A 15,893-nucleotide genomic window follows, 5' to 3' on the forward strand; every position below is an offset into this window, starting at 1 on the left:
TAACCCTCAATTATGGCAACAGCTTTCATCAAGACTGACCAAGAACTCTTTTTTTTAAAAAAAGGATGACCAGTGTGTATTCTGTTTTCATTGTTAATACCACCAACAACTCTCTCCCCTCCCACCTCCAGATCCTTCTCACTCAGAGGTTGTCAGTGCCAACTCCCTTACCTTTGCCTGTCCAAACACCTCTATCTCTGAAAAAACCACAGCTGCACACTGTAAACTTGGATGGCTCTCTTACAACTAAAAATCCCTTTTGATCAACAGTAACTGCCCTGATACATGCCACCATGCAGCTCCTTGGGCTTTCAGTTTGTTCTACATTTTTAGACTAGTATGGTGCAATATTAAATCATTTTCAAGTTCTAATGGATACCACAAAAACAGAACCCCATTAAGAATAATAACAGACAGCACTTATGAAATTATTAAATAAAAATCAAAGTTATATTCATAAATTCCAGTCAGATCTCTCTGATAAAGTCATGGAATGGGGCAGCTGATTACAAAATTATCAACATATTAATTGTAGGGAAACCTACACTATGGATGCACTCCAATTCAATAAAGAGTTGTGTGAAGAAAAATTTAAATGAAATCTTTAAAAAAATTGGAAATGACTTTTAATCATATTTATTGTTAGGATATTTACCATATTTTTGAAGCCTGTTAAATAATTTCACAATGGCTTAGCTAAAAGAAATTCTCCAAGATTTGCTACTCATCTTTTCTTGGGGCAAGGTTCTGGGTTTATGTCCTTGTACAAGAGAATAAGAACATAATGAGAATGAGCTACATAGTGAAGATCTGTTAAAAATAATCTGAAATAAGAAGATAAAAGGCTAAAATTAAATACTAATGCAAAGATTTTCCTTCACACCAACCCTTTTGGTTTTTCAGATTCATTTTTCCTAGAATAATAACCAAACAAACCTTTTTCACTACAACCACCAGATAAGTGAGCTGTTAGTTTTGACAGATTTTATCAAAAACTACTCACCAAATATACTTAGAAGATGTATCATAGAATTCATTAATAAAAAATGTAATGATAACACAGGGATAATCAGGTGGTATCCCTTTTAATTAAATGTAACTAAAGGTTTCATTTTGTTTCCAGCTTATTCCATTTCAAGAATTAGCTGGACCATAGCACAAAGAGGTAAAGCAATAGATACATTATTTTTAAATAGACAGTGCCTCCTAATGGTAAAGTAGCAGTCTCTAATTATAAATGCTGTTTATGATCACCTAAACTTTGTAAATAAATGACTATTTTACATTTTTATCCCAAACCAATCCTCACCTCTATTCCCCTATTATAATATTAGACAGAGGTCTCAGCTTATAAATGTTCCACAAAGCATAAATCAAAGAATATAATAAAAAGTTTGTTGCTAAGCTACAGAATCCTGTTGTTGCCTAATCCTTCCACAAGGTTTTGAACACATGACACAGCTTTGCATATTACATTATGACGCTTTTATAAAGGTGAAGCAGCTCATCTCAGCATTGAGTATTTCAATCAAACCCAAGAAGTATTTAAAAGCTAAACTACCTTTACAGGTGGCTGAAATTAAGAACAATGGTTCATAGGATTAAGACCAAACCACAAATACTGTAGAATGAACTTGCTTGTCAATAGAAGTCAACATTCAGTTCATGGCAATTAAAAATTATTTTTGCGATTTACTCGTGAATGAAATACTTACCACTATGTGGTGAGAGCTCAATTATTCACTGAAAAGTGAAAACTTTTTAATGAAGGTTTTGCACAAAACTCCCTCATAAAAGCAAAAACCTTTTTGATTACAGCATTTATAAAGGCCCAAGTTTAATTCATATTCAGTACAACACCAGCTTTCAACAAGGCGGTTCTTTCCACCTCCAACTCAAATAAAAATTTGCTGTAAAACTGTAAATGCTGCATGAATATTTCAAGACTACATTGCTCATCACGCATGTTCCTGTTCTGGAACAACATACCATCAAACCTGTTACGAAAAATACTGCAGAGATCAGCTCTAATCTCCTTCATTAACCAGTCTTGGAAATCAAATGATTAATTATTTCCATTTGAAAAGGCAAGTTCATCTTTCACCAAAATCAACCTGCACCGTTGAGATCCCTTGTTAATAATTTTTGTCTATGCCTGCCTTGTTTAAATGCATTGGCCAATCCTGAATTAGTACTTTGTTTTGATGCTAACAATGAATATAAAGACAGAAAAAGCTGGAAATACTTGGCATCAGACAGCAACAGTGAAAGAACAATATTCAGTTGATACTTCAAGGCTGAAGTCCTCCCTCAGGACAAAGAGACATTATCATTCAACAGCATGTGAAAAGGGAATAGGGAAGTGAAAGAGAAAAAAAGAGAAAATGTAAAAGAGTAACCTGTTAAGTTCTGAACAGGAAATGATTAAATAGTAGACAAGGTATTAGCGGGAGTCAAAATGAAAGAAATCAAAGACACAAATGAGACATAAGATTATGAATGTCAAGGAGAGATCGTCTGAGAGGAAAGGATGGCAGTAAATATAAACAGTCAGGAAGTCTACTAGAGAAGAAAAATGTTAACATTAACAGCTCAAGTTAGCCCGGCAGTGGTGTTCTGACAAAGAGGAAGCTGAGTGGGGTGGAATTGGAAGGGTGCACACGTCAAATACCAACCCGATCCTTTTTCCCATCCCGGAAAACACCAATATCATCATCCCACATTCCTTTTACCAACGATGAAGGGGAACATAGGGATTCTAGTGAAGGTGTGAATTTGTTGAAAACAATGTTAATATCTCAGGCTGCACAGTATTCAGTAGAAAGATGTAAATGCAGCATGGAAAGGAAACAATTAGAGCCAGTAAAAATGGTTAAGGGTAGCTTGTATACATAGATAGAAGCTGATCAAGGAGGGAAAAGGAGCTGTAGAAGCAGACAGAAGTAAGAGAAAGTCCACTGAGAAAGTGTCATTGATAGATTGTGGAACATAGGTAGAAGTATAGGGTTGGGAAAAGTAATAACTAAAACGATTTATATATTGCACCCCTGAACCTCAGATGTCCCAAAGCACTTTATAGCCAATCAACCACTTTTGAAGTGCAGTCATTGTCATGAAAAACTGCAGCTGATTTGTGGACAACAAGCTCCCACAAATAGCATAATGAGCAGATCATCTATTTTTGTCACCTTGATTAAAAGACAAATACTGAATAGATCACCAGAGATAACTGCCATGTTCTTCTTCAAAATAGCACCTTGGGACCTCTAAAGTCTGTTTCATTTAATATTGCACCTGAAAAGTGGAATAGCAATTCCTCAATAGTAAATTAGGGAAGTGTCTCACTTCCATGCAGGAAATATCAATGATGAAATAAGCATCCCTGGAGAGAGGACAGGTTAAAATTTAAGGCAGATCACTAATTTCCCTACACTCTACAAATACTTACTCAACTGCTAGGGAGTTCCTAGCATCATCTCTTGTTCTAGATTTCAGTTATTTGATCTTTTATTCGTCCAATGCTGAAAACATTTTTAAATGTAATTTTGATCTCTTACATCTGCCTGTCAAGAAATCTAGCAAAAAGAAATATGAGCTATGAAAAAGGACACGGTGTTTAAAAGTTGAAGTACAATTTTGGATGTTTTCAGCAAGAAACAATGCTTGAAAGAAGAGCGACTGCAGTTGCAAAATATAACTTTGGGTTTAAAAAAGCAAACTGCTGGAGTAACTCAGCGGGTCAGGCAGCATCTGTGGAGAGAAATGGACAGTCGAAATTTCAGACCAAGATCTTTCATCAGGACTCCTGCATCACGGTCTTGACCCGAAATGTCAACTATCCCTTTGCCTCCACAGGTACTGCTTGACTCATTGATCCTCCTGCAGTCTCTTGTGTACCCAAATCAATTAGGAAGTCTGCTTTGGTGAAGAAATTCTATCAAATGAGCCAGCATTCATTGGAATTTAAGAATAATAATTGGTAATCTCAATGAAACACCCAATTCTGAGATGATTTGGCTAGGTAAATGCATAGAAATCATTTCCCTTAAGAATTTAGGAGTATAATACACAAATTCAGGACAATGGGTCAGTCATTTTAGATTAGGATTCATCGCTCAAGAGAGTAGAGCTTTTGCATTGATCCCCAGATGCAGATGCTTGGTTCTTGAGTATATTCAAGGAAATCAATAGATTTTTGAACACTAAGCAAATTAAGCGAAATAGAGATTAAATAAGAAAATGGAATCAATAACAACACATAATTTTAACAAATGGTAGCATAGGCCAGAGACATTCTTATTTATTATGTTCAGTGTAAAATAGTCTAGATCAGGCAAATTCTTAAATTATACACTTATGAAAAAGATGAATTCCAGAATATTGGACAAGATCTATTTATGAAAAATCAAATTCCTTGAAACAAATTAGCTCTGAGGTATACATCCTTGTTACATGTACTCATTTATGCTTGCATCAAATATTGAACAAAAACATTAGAAACATTAAATGAATTCTGGATGATACGACTAGCGAAATGTCTGTTCTGTCATGTTCAGCATTGAGAGCGCTTCAATAAATAATAAAAATCTATCATTGCTATAATAAATGGGAATACTTTAGTTATATATCCCTTATTCTGTAGTGGTTTATCTTCACCATGAATACGTCACCATTTCTAACTGGCTACTTAGAGTATGGGCCCTGCCATACTACAGCTGGATTTTTGTTCCTGATTAAAAAAAAATGTATTTTTCCATTGCTAAAAACGTTGGCATCACAAGGACATGGTGTCAGATGGCAAAGAAAAGTGAGAACTTTAGCATTGAAAGGCAACAAATATCACACATTAATAATGGCTAAGTACAATACTTTCAGTTAAAAGCACTGAAAATAAATACTATTTCTTTGGATACAGCACTCGTGAGTTCTGATGAAATTGAGAAGATAAGCTTGGCTTACCCATTTTACAAGGAGCATCCTCAGGCAGATCAACATCTAACATGAGGTCATCTTCATCCAGATCACCTGACTCCAAGTTGTTCAGAATATCCTACAAAAGGACAAAAAGGTAAACAAAATGCCTTAGAAATGTGTACAAAAGGAAGCAAGCTCTTTCCTTAATCAAACTGAAAAACTATAAATGGAATTTTAAATTGTTACAAGTTAATCATCAACACTTTTCACAGTTGTGTGTCACCAAAACATGCCACATTACAAGTCACAGATCCTATATTGAAAATATGAACTTATTTGCCAACTATTAACTTCATGTTCAGGATAAAAGAGATGAAAAACACAAACAATCTGAGTAAATTTTATTTTAACATCATTTCCAAAAAGTAAAGCAAACAGCAGTACGAGCACATCCTAAACTAACAGCTAATGTAGTTGGTGGGGGACGGGGGTGGAAGAGATTGAGCAAAAATTTAACAAGTACCACAGCTGTATTATCCTTAGTTAAAATGCAAAGCCAAATGACAAGAATTTGAAAAAAGGGTCATTTTTTTTTCCTTTTCTTTAAACAGCAAAGAACTTACTGGTATTGAAATAAAAACAGAATATACTGGAAATACACAAGTCAGAAAACATCTGTAGAGAGAGAAACAGCTAACATTTCAGGTTGATGAATTTTCAATACTGCATCATCAATGTGATTGAGACTGTTCTGATGTCACCAAACATTTAATCACATGGCTCCATTCTATTTTTCACTGGCAATTCAACACTTCATTTAAAAGAAATACTATATTCCCCCACATAAAACAATTATGCAAGCAGAAAGGTTTAAAACTACCCTCCAGAAATTTTACAATGAAAGCAAAGAGCAACCTTATAATCCCTCACCCTTGTCACATCTTTTATTTTGTTTTACAGTTCCATTAGGAACAATGAGTACGTTAGTATGCATTTATATTTGTCTAACCAATACTCTCATGGATTATGATAAACAACCTTTGCAAAGTATAGACCAGCCATCAAGAAATAATTGAGTTTTAATTTTAAAAAATATAGCTTTTTATCCTAAGGGGAAAGTGAATTCAGTCAGTGTGTAATACTAGATAATCAGTCCAATGTGATGTGAAAATTACCTTCATTTTCACATAAGCTACATTTGAACAGAGACTCCAGTGGGCCATTCACTGAAAAGGGCACATAGTATTAATCAACTGGACACTGAACGAGATAAACTGCAACTACACACATTAATTCTCAGGGTGTGTCAGATAGACTTTAATGTGAGGTGGACATTTTGCAGCAGAAAATCTTCTGGGTTTTGAATTGAAATCAACATTTTTACCTTTTATTGCATCAAAAGTAGGGAAATGCATAGACAGTAGGTACTTCAATTATATACATATCCAGTTTCTCATAAGCGATTGGCAATGAGGTAGCAAGAAGAGGATAAGCTGGAGAAATAGAAAAGGATTGAAATATGTTCATCCATACTTGAGAAAATCATGCAACGTTAACCCATTTTTACCCATGCAGACTGAGTCATCAGAATGACCATCGGGCAGGAGGTACAGAAACCTGAAGTCCCACAAGAACAGCTACTTCCTTTCAACCATTTGGTTCTTGAATCAACCAGCAAAACCCTCACTCGAGTTTAGCAAAACTATGACCACTTTGCACTAAAATGGACTTTGTCTTTTTTTGTTCTAATTGTGTTTTCTTGTAAAAAAAATTGTGTACAATTTATGTTTAATTTATGCTTTCTTGTGAATGCTGCTTATATGAAGCTATGTGCCTGTGATGCTATGCAAATAAATTTTTCATTGCACCTGTGCATACATGTACTTCTGCTTATGACAATAAACTCGATTTAGACTCGTAATTTGGAGTGCATGGAGTTTGCTTTCAAAGAATTGTTGGAGCCATATGCCCCCTTCACTGAAGACCTTCTGAGGTAGACAACTGTGAGTTTAACACAACAAATTTGCACTCAACGATTTCTATAGATCCATGTGATAATTACTCTTCAGATAAAATTCACATCAACCCAATTAAGGTGATATATAGCAAGGGAGACTAAAAGCTTTTGTACAATGTGAAATCAAGAAAGCCATGTTAGAGGAGCAATCAGAGGAAAAGTAGAATAAATTGGGCGGGTGGGGGGGGGGGGTGGAGAGGCAAGAATTCCACAACCAAGGCAGAGTCGTCAACAGTAGATCCGAAAAGTAGTTGCACAGAAGGAAAGAGAAGAAATCTACATTGCATTTTACACAGTTAAATTCTTAACAAGTACAGTCAGTGTTTTAATCCAAGAACTCCAGCATGAATTTGCTCACAGCTATCTCCACAAACAACAATTTATTCCCTATATACTCATGACTGTGTGGCCAGATTCTGCTCTAACTCCATCTACAAGTTTGTAGATGATATCACCGTTGTAGGCCATATCTCAAATAACGATGAGTCAGAGTACAGGAAGGAGATAGAGAGTTTAGTGGAATGGTGTCATGACAAGAACCTTTCCCTCAATGTCAACGAAACAAAAGAGCTGGTCATTGACTTCAGGAAAGGGGGCGGTGTACATGCACCTGTCTACATCAACGGTGCTGAGGTCGAGAGGGTTCAAGTTCCTGGGAGTGAACATCACCAATAGCCTGTCCTGGTCAAATCACGTAGATGCCATGGCCAAGAAAGCTCACCAGTGCCTCTACTCCCTCGGGAGGCTAAAGAAATTCGGTATGTCCCCTTTGACACTCACCAACTTTTATCGATGCACCATAGAAAGCATCCTTTCTGGACGCATCACAGCTCGGTACGGCAACTGCTCTGCAGGTCCGCAAGAAACTGTAGAGAGTTGTGGACACAGCCCAGCACGTCACGGATACCAGCTTCCCCTCCTTGGACACTTTGTCTTTACCTCTCGCTGCCTTGGTGAAGCAGCCAGCATAATCAAAGACCCCACCCACCCGGGTCATTCTCTCTTCTCTCCTCTTCCATCGGGTAGAAGATACAGGAGCCTGAGGGCATGTACCACCAGGCTTAAGGACAGCTTCTACCCCACTGTGATAAGACTATTGAATGGTTCTCTTATATGATGAGATGGACTATGACCTCACGGTCTACCTTGTTGTGACCTTGCACCTTATTGCACTGCACTTTCTCTGTAGCTGTGACACCTTACTCTGTACTGTTATTTTTTTTACCTGTACTATATCAATGCACTCTGTACTAACTCAATGTAACTGCACTGTGTAATGAATTGACCTGTACGATCGGTATGCAAGACAAGTTTTTCCACTGTACCTCAGCACAAGTGACAATAATAAACCAATACCAATTTGATATGAGATAATCATTTTCTTTTCAAAATGATTTTGAGACAAATGCTACCTAGGTCTAGAGTAAACAGAGCATAGATCCTAAGGGCTGTGGGAATGGAAAAACACTATCAAGATAGGAAGAAACCACCTTAAATTAATTCATACATGATGATGAAAATTTTAAATTTGAGCCTTGAAGGAAGCTACCCCGAAGGTCGGACAGAGATGTTTGGGAAGCAGGGTCAAGAAGTTTACAGAAACTGGAGAAAGGAAAATCATGTCTGAAGGCTCAAAGAAATAGGTGAAGGTGCTACAGGTTAATCTGGGCAAGAAGCTCAGAAGTCAAGGTAGGGGCAGATGGCAAGTCTAAACGGCAAACAACAAGCTAACTGGGCTTCAGTGCAATGCACTACGATGTTGAATAGCTGCAGGCACCATTCTTTGACCAGGACATTCAACTATTCTGTCTATTACAGGGTTCAACAATTCAAGGAGCAGAAAGTGTCTTGCCAAAATTCCCACTCAATCAATGTTACTACAAGAAAATTAATTGGCTTCAATCTCTTTATTGTTTAATGCAAATTTGCCAGTACATTTGTTTTCTATTGGCTGCCACTTTTGAATACTTAATGATCACTTACTTAAAGGCAACTTAAATGTTCTGTAACACATTTCCAAAGGGTAATAAAGCACACAAATGGAGCCATACATTTCATGCTTTTAAGCAGTCTCTATAAAGTGACTGTGTAAAACATAGTAGTACAAAGGTTTAATTGGAAACAGAATCAGCCATCCTCAACTCCAAAATCCCAAACCTGCTGGAATATGCTAGCCATAAAACAAATATGCCCATACTCTTACACCAAATAAAATGATACAAACTTCAAATGATCCTCTCAATCTCCATAATCACCTTTTTGCACATTCTCCCTACTTGGACAAATTAATGCTTGATACAAAAATGCGAGGAGTTACACCTCTGGCATCATCCTGAAGTAGAGATGTGCACGGGATTTCACACAGGAATTGAATTTCAGCACTAGGTTCCAACAGTACATAAGAATACACTATGTTGACCTCAAGCTACGACAAAACCCAGCACACTTGCTACAGCTGAAGCCAATTTAATATCACAACGCAAAGATTAGGTTTCTAGAAATCGGCATCAGTCAGCTGACTAATGTGTGTGTCAGTAAATACTGTGCTCCTTTCCATCAGAGGACTGAGCAAATCAAAATAAAGCTGATTCTGCAATTTGCTTACAGAAGGATGTCAAATCAGCTTGCAGAAACAGATAATAGATTCCACCCAAAAAGATGCATTAACAACTTAGGTGCAGATCTTTCTTCAAATCTTAAAAATGAAAGTCAAGCAACACCCGATATAAAACAGTAGGAGAAGGTTGGGGAATGGGGGGTAGCTTCAGCAGTGGAAAGCAAGTAATCAGTTTTGATTCCTTAGAAACTGGATTAGGAGGACATAGAGCCTTTGCAAAAAATTGAAGAAAGATAAGAAATTATCTATAAAGTACAAATGTAATCTCAGCAAGTAATGAAGAGCCAGTTTTGAGAAAGGTAATGAAATAGTCACATAAAGCAGTAGAAATAAAGGAAGATCCTAACACAAGTACAACAGGGATTTGCTGTTTTTTCTACAGAAGAAACAGAACAAATTTCTAATTAACAGCAATCAAACTAACTTCTTAGAAATGAGCATCCACCTAAAATTCATTAATCTCACCATTTCTCTAAGTATTTTAATCATGAGGCTTGCATTAAAACAAAAGCATTAGCTCGAATCTTGCTGAAGCCTGCATCAGAAGCTTAAAAGGGTCACAGCTTGCCTACTAGAATTGATCCAGCAGTCCTCTTTGCTGGGGAAAAAAGCTATTAAAAAAAAGACAATAATTGAATTATACTTTGATGAATCTGGAAAATTAAAATTTAAGTTGCATGCCACAATGAAGAGACCTTTCTTAACTGTCCATACTAGAAGCATCATTCAAATAGATTTTGCAATTTATGCTTTCACCGAATCAGCAAGTTTTAGATTGAGCAACTTTATCTAATGAAATTTAACTTTAGCATTGATTTTTGTTGAGGGTTTCCACACAACATTAAGTATGACTGGTAACAGAATAGTGAAGCCTAATTCTGTCAAGATATTTCATATCGAGCGTAAGACCCTTGAAACTTGAAGAAAAGTTGTGTGAAGTACTAGTACAGATTATGGGACAGTCTCTGGCTTCATTACAGTTTACAATATTCTGACTCATGGTTCAGAGAGGCTGGACACAAGGGACTTCAAGAGATTAAAATGTCACAATTAAAAATCAAATTTCTTTCTTTACACAACAAATTACTAAAACAGAGAAAAAATGAATATACTTCACGACAGGTCAATTCAAGAAGAACTCTCAGAAAGATTGCTCATCACATCAAACAGGTCGAGTAATTCAAACCACAGGATGAATCCCCTAAAATTTTATCTTCAGAAATTTCATTTCTGGCAGTAATAGGAATTAAAGATTATTAATATTTTATTGTTTTTGTATCTTAACATTTCATGGTGAACTTAGTGATGTACCAAGGTGACAGATGGTATATATGATTTTTTTAGCATCACAAATCACAATCAGGATCTAGAATTGCAAATGTAAACCAAAGCTGATATATCACTGTCCCAACATCCAACCTTGCTTAGGAAAAAGAAATACGAAGGAAATGGAAAGAGAAAAGAATGATGTTATTAAACAAGATGTCTCACGTAGATTTAAAAAAAAGTATCAGTACAAACTTGGTGGCTTATTTCTGTGCTTTAAACAATTTAGATTTCCAGAACCTAACTAGATGCTCAGTCACTAGGGCATTTTACCCTTAACAACACCAGTAAACTGTGACCTAAGAGAGAATTGGAAGACAGGTTAGTACCAACTCTACACTCTATATTAACAAGATTAAGGATGCTCAAACTTCTTTCAAACTAGCTTCCATCACCCACAGCTCCACTTCCATTCTCCCCCAGTCCTTCCATCTCCAACATTCTCCCTCAACCCCTTCCACCCTGATAGACAGCCATCTGGTCACTTTTTCCACAACTCTTAGACTTGCCTTCTTTTGGTCTCATTTTTATCAGGTCTTCCCAGCAAATGACTCCTAAAACTTGTCAGATTTTCAAAACTGTAGGTTTTTTTGTTGTTCAACTTAAACCAAATATTGGTAAGATATCTTTATTAGTCACGTGTACATCAAAAAACACAGTGAAATGCATCTTTTGCGTAGAGTGTTCTGGGGGCAGCCCGCAAGTGTTGCCACACTTCCAGCACCAACATAACATGCCCGCAACTTCCTAACCTGTAGGTCTTTTGGTATGTGGGAGGAAACCAGAGCACCTGGAGGAAACACACGCAGACGCAGAGAGAATGTACAAACTCCTTACAGACAGTGGTTGTTCAAGATTACAGGAAATGGATGATGTATAGATCATCAGGATTTAATTTAACTGTGGAAGGAATTCAGCCACTAAATGTCATGCTTGTTTCTTTTTCCCTACTCCTCCACTGCATTTGACTATGCATTGAATTGGTGTGAAGTGCCAACTGGCATTTATATTTTATGAGTGATTTTATGACAACATATTTCCTGCCTTTTAAACTTGTCATTTTCTTCCCCACAATTCTGGGTCAACATCTTCCTTTTCAAGTTTGCATATACACAGTTAGAAAGCCAACTGGTTAAACAAATTGTCAAGATGCAATTATACTCATACATGTAAAACAAGTTCATATAGAAAGCTTCCAGCATAAATGTGGACATCAGAACTTCTAATGGCAAGAGCATACAGATATCAGATTTTTAAATATGTGGTGATAAATTTTCATTTTCAGTGTACTGTTCTTTAATATACACCAATGGTAAAAGATCCTCATCCTTTCAGCCAATCCATTTGTGTGAGAGCCTATGGTCATGTTTTACTCTTACTTCCTTTCCCAATCCATTTCTCTGAGTGCCTGTATATCATACTGACAGTTTTAGTATCACATCATGAATTAATACCATTAACTTCAGAAATTCTGACGACATCAGCTGCAAAAAATAAAACCAAGCAATTAATCCCACTGAGTTACAGCTCAGCCACATTGTAAGCTAATGCAAGCAAACAGCACATGCAAACAATTCACTCAGGCCTCATGCTGCAGCTTAAACTAAATTTTTTAAAATGGCTCCATGATACAGGCCTGATTCACATTTGGCACTCACTTAGCTGCTCATCAGTGACATCCATTATTTAGAATGCTGATTTCACAGTTATTCCCTTAATTATACTTGTACATAAAGATTAAAAATTGCTCACATTGCATCTTTTGCTTGTGTTAGCATTTAATCATACTTCACTGACTAAAATTTTCTAGAATGCACCAAATAAATACCTACAGATCCAGTATGCAGTATTCATGCTGGGAATGAATCCTTTGCCCCAAAAATGATAAAACACCAAGCATTATTCAATTATGAAAATCTCTAGTGACAACTGTATAACACAAATAAACATTGTGCGGTTTGTAGAGCTGTTGCCTCACAAAGCCAGAGACCCAGGTTTAATCCTGACCTGGGTGTTTGCACATTCTCTATGGGACTGCATAGGTTTCTTCCAGTAGCTCTGGTTTTCTCCCGCATCCCAAGACATGCAGGTTGCTAGGTTAATTGGCCATTGTAAGTTTCCCCCCTAGTATGTAGGTGAGTGGTAGAATCTGCGGAGAGCCAAGGAGAATGTTGGGAGAATAAAATACAGGATTAATATAGGCTAGATATAAAATGGGTAGTTGATGGTCAGCACAGACTTGGTGGGCCAAAGGGATGGCTTCTGTGCTCTATAACTCTAAGACTCATATTATGACACAGTTAGAATTTTCAAACTATTAAGTAATCAGTCATATAAAGAAATATATCAGAGCAGTAAAATACAGCATTCTCATTGCAAAATCATCAAAATATATTCACTCTGCTTCCTCAACCATTCAGGCACATAATTTACTGAAGTACAGACCAAGTATCAATATAAATGAGTATGATGAAAATGTTTCAATGTTGAGTAGGTGGAATTGTTTTTCAATGACAGTTACCAAACCCCACATTGGAGTAGATCTTGATGGCCTGGAACAGTCTGCTACCTCGCTCTGCATTTTTATCAGATTAATGCTTGAAAAGGTAAGTCTCTGAACTATGCAATATTTCACATACATGCCATCCACTTTGATTTGACAAAGCATTTGGGTTACTTTTTCCAGACATTGCTATTGCTAGCAGCTTTACCCTACATGAACTTTTTGATAGAAGTATGTCACGAACCAGCAACAAAAGAAACACACTGAGCATGATTTAGTGTTAAAAACTATTTTATTAATTACTACTTATGATAATACGTAAGATAAAAGTAAAAATGTTAGTATGTTAGAATTCAAAAATGTTAAACCTTGAATGTTAACCCCAAAACTAAACTCTTCGTGTGTGTGTGTGACAAAGTCCAAAACTCCCAGTTCCGGAATGGTTCTTAAAGTTCAGTTCCGCAAGCCATAAGGTGAAACATGAGCAAGGGCTTCTTCAACAACCACCGTTGTCTGAAGATAAGATGTAGACGTAGAGAAACATAGAGAGAGTACATATGAAATCCAAATGTTCCACGATGGAACCCAAACGACACTTCAGTGTTTACTCAGTAGTGACTTCCTCACCCCGAAAAGCATCCGAATCGTGGTCGTCCACACACAAATACCTGTTTCCTTCTACAGGTCAGCAACAAAGTGAACTCCACTGGATTACTTCCAACTTCCATACATGGATTTCAGTAGCAAACACAGTTATTGTTTCTCATCCATCGATAGAGAAAAGAAGCAGGCTGGTGTCTCTCTCCCTTCTCTCTCTCTCTCCTTCTTCTGACTTCTTCAACAACGTCATTACGTCCTTTATCTTCTATTGACGTAAGCACGCCCCACACACACATACACACACACTCTCTATCTTAAAGGGACTTTCACTGAGTCCGTAACAAGTATTTATGTTAGTTTTCTCTCTTCCTCCTTTGATCCTTTTTCTTTCATTTAAAAAGAAAAGTAGTAAGGTACTTCTCAAACACACGTGACTTAAAAACTCCTCTTTGACTACAGCAGACTGCAATCCTAGGTAGGGGATGGTTTCCTTTTAGAGGTTGTGTGTAATCTGCACCAATATAGTAAAGAACTGTTAGCAAATTCAATAGTAAATTCAATGTACTAAAAACCTATTTCCTTTACATTTATTTGACTCATTTAGATACCATCTTACATAGTAGGAAATGAGATGAAACTACCAAATCAATAACTGCTGTCTAATTTCAATCATTTTATTACTGAAAACAATGAAACTTCCCTCCAATCAAAGTCATGTGCTTAAGGACACAATGACATCCACTTACTACTCCCACCCTCTGCATCCGCCACATTACTATGCATTTAAAATATTAAATGCCCAGGTGAAAAATCCAAAAGTATGAATGATAGATTGAAATTCTCCATCTACCATTTTCCACTGCTGTAAGATTGATGCCATCTTCCACTCCTCTCTCTCTTCACAGCCTCTCAACACTGAGACTTAGTGTGGACTACATGGCACTGTACAAGAGCAGAGTATGAAGTACACCCCAACACACTCATTCCAATCTGTCTACTGCAGATGGTAACTAACACAACTAGCACTGTCTAGGTTATGGTGAGCTTTGTTCAGAGGCCAATGTTAATATAAATCAATGGGCTGGTTGTTTTCAATGTTTTAAAAAATCAACTGCTCCCTTTCAAGAATCACTTATCCAGTGCATGTGACATGCAAATGAAGTCAAGTTATTATCACAGTAAGTTTATATCAGCAACGAATAAATCAAAACATGAAATGCAAAGATGTGCTGAGTTAAGTAGATTTCAGATTTGGAGGAATTCCCATCACTAGGAAGGTAATTTTAAATAAGTAAAGAAGAAAAGAATTTTTGAATGCTAAATGACTGCATGTAAAAATATTAAATTTATTTGTAAAGCTGAATGGTCTAAAAGTGTGACAGGGTAGATAAGTAAATCACAAATAGGCATCCAACTTGGGGAGGTATCATTCATTGCCTAACAGGAAATCAAAAGACATCAGGAAAAGTCTATGATGCTGGAGGAACTGAGCAGGCCAGGCAGCATCCGTGGAGAAAAGCAGGTGGTCAACGTTTCAGGCCCGGATGCTGCCTGGCCTGCTGAGTTCCTCTAGCATCATGGTGGTTTTTCATCTAGATTCCAGCATCTGCAGTCCTTTATTTCATCAGGAAAAGTCTGAGCCATCTACTCCCCATCAGAGAAAGTTTCAAGTCGATTCAAACCAGGTGTCAGCAGTTAATTACACAATTAATTTCCACAACAAATAAGAGTTTTAACAGCACCACAAAAAGGAAGAAATAAAATGTGCAACAAAAAGCATGATACATAAAAGGCAGTAACTTTTAAATTTCAAAACTTTTAAACTTGTAAGAATGCAGGAAGGAGATAGAGAGCTTAATGACAAGGTATCATGACAACAACCTTTCCCTCAATGTCAGCAAAACAAAAGAACTGGT

At 36.8% G+C, this 15,893-nt stretch overlaps 1 protein-coding gene across 5 annotated transcripts in view; it reads right to left on the reverse strand.

Moving 5' to 3' along the window:
- LOC127584733 (serine-rich coiled-coil domain-containing protein 2-like) overlaps window positions 1–15,893 on the reverse strand; it is a 532,360-nt gene that overhangs the window by 381,273 nt on the left and 135,194 nt on the right. For all 5 annotated transcript variants that reach the window (XM_052041642.1, XM_052041643.1, XM_052041644.1 and 2 more), the window contains one exon: window positions 4,960–5,050. In XM_052041642.1, the coding sequence (XP_051897602.1) occupies window positions 4,960–5,050 (91 nt within the window). The remainder of the gene's footprint in view (window positions 1–4,959; window positions 5,051–15,893) is intronic.

Source organism: Pristis pectinata, chromosome 30 (genome assembly GCF_009764475.1).
Source record: "Pristis pectinata isolate sPriPec2 chromosome 30, sPriPec2.1.pri, whole genome shotgun sequence".
NCBI classification, from domain to species: domain Eukaryota; kingdom Metazoa; phylum Chordata; class Chondrichthyes; order Rhinopristiformes; family Pristidae; genus Pristis; species Pristis pectinata.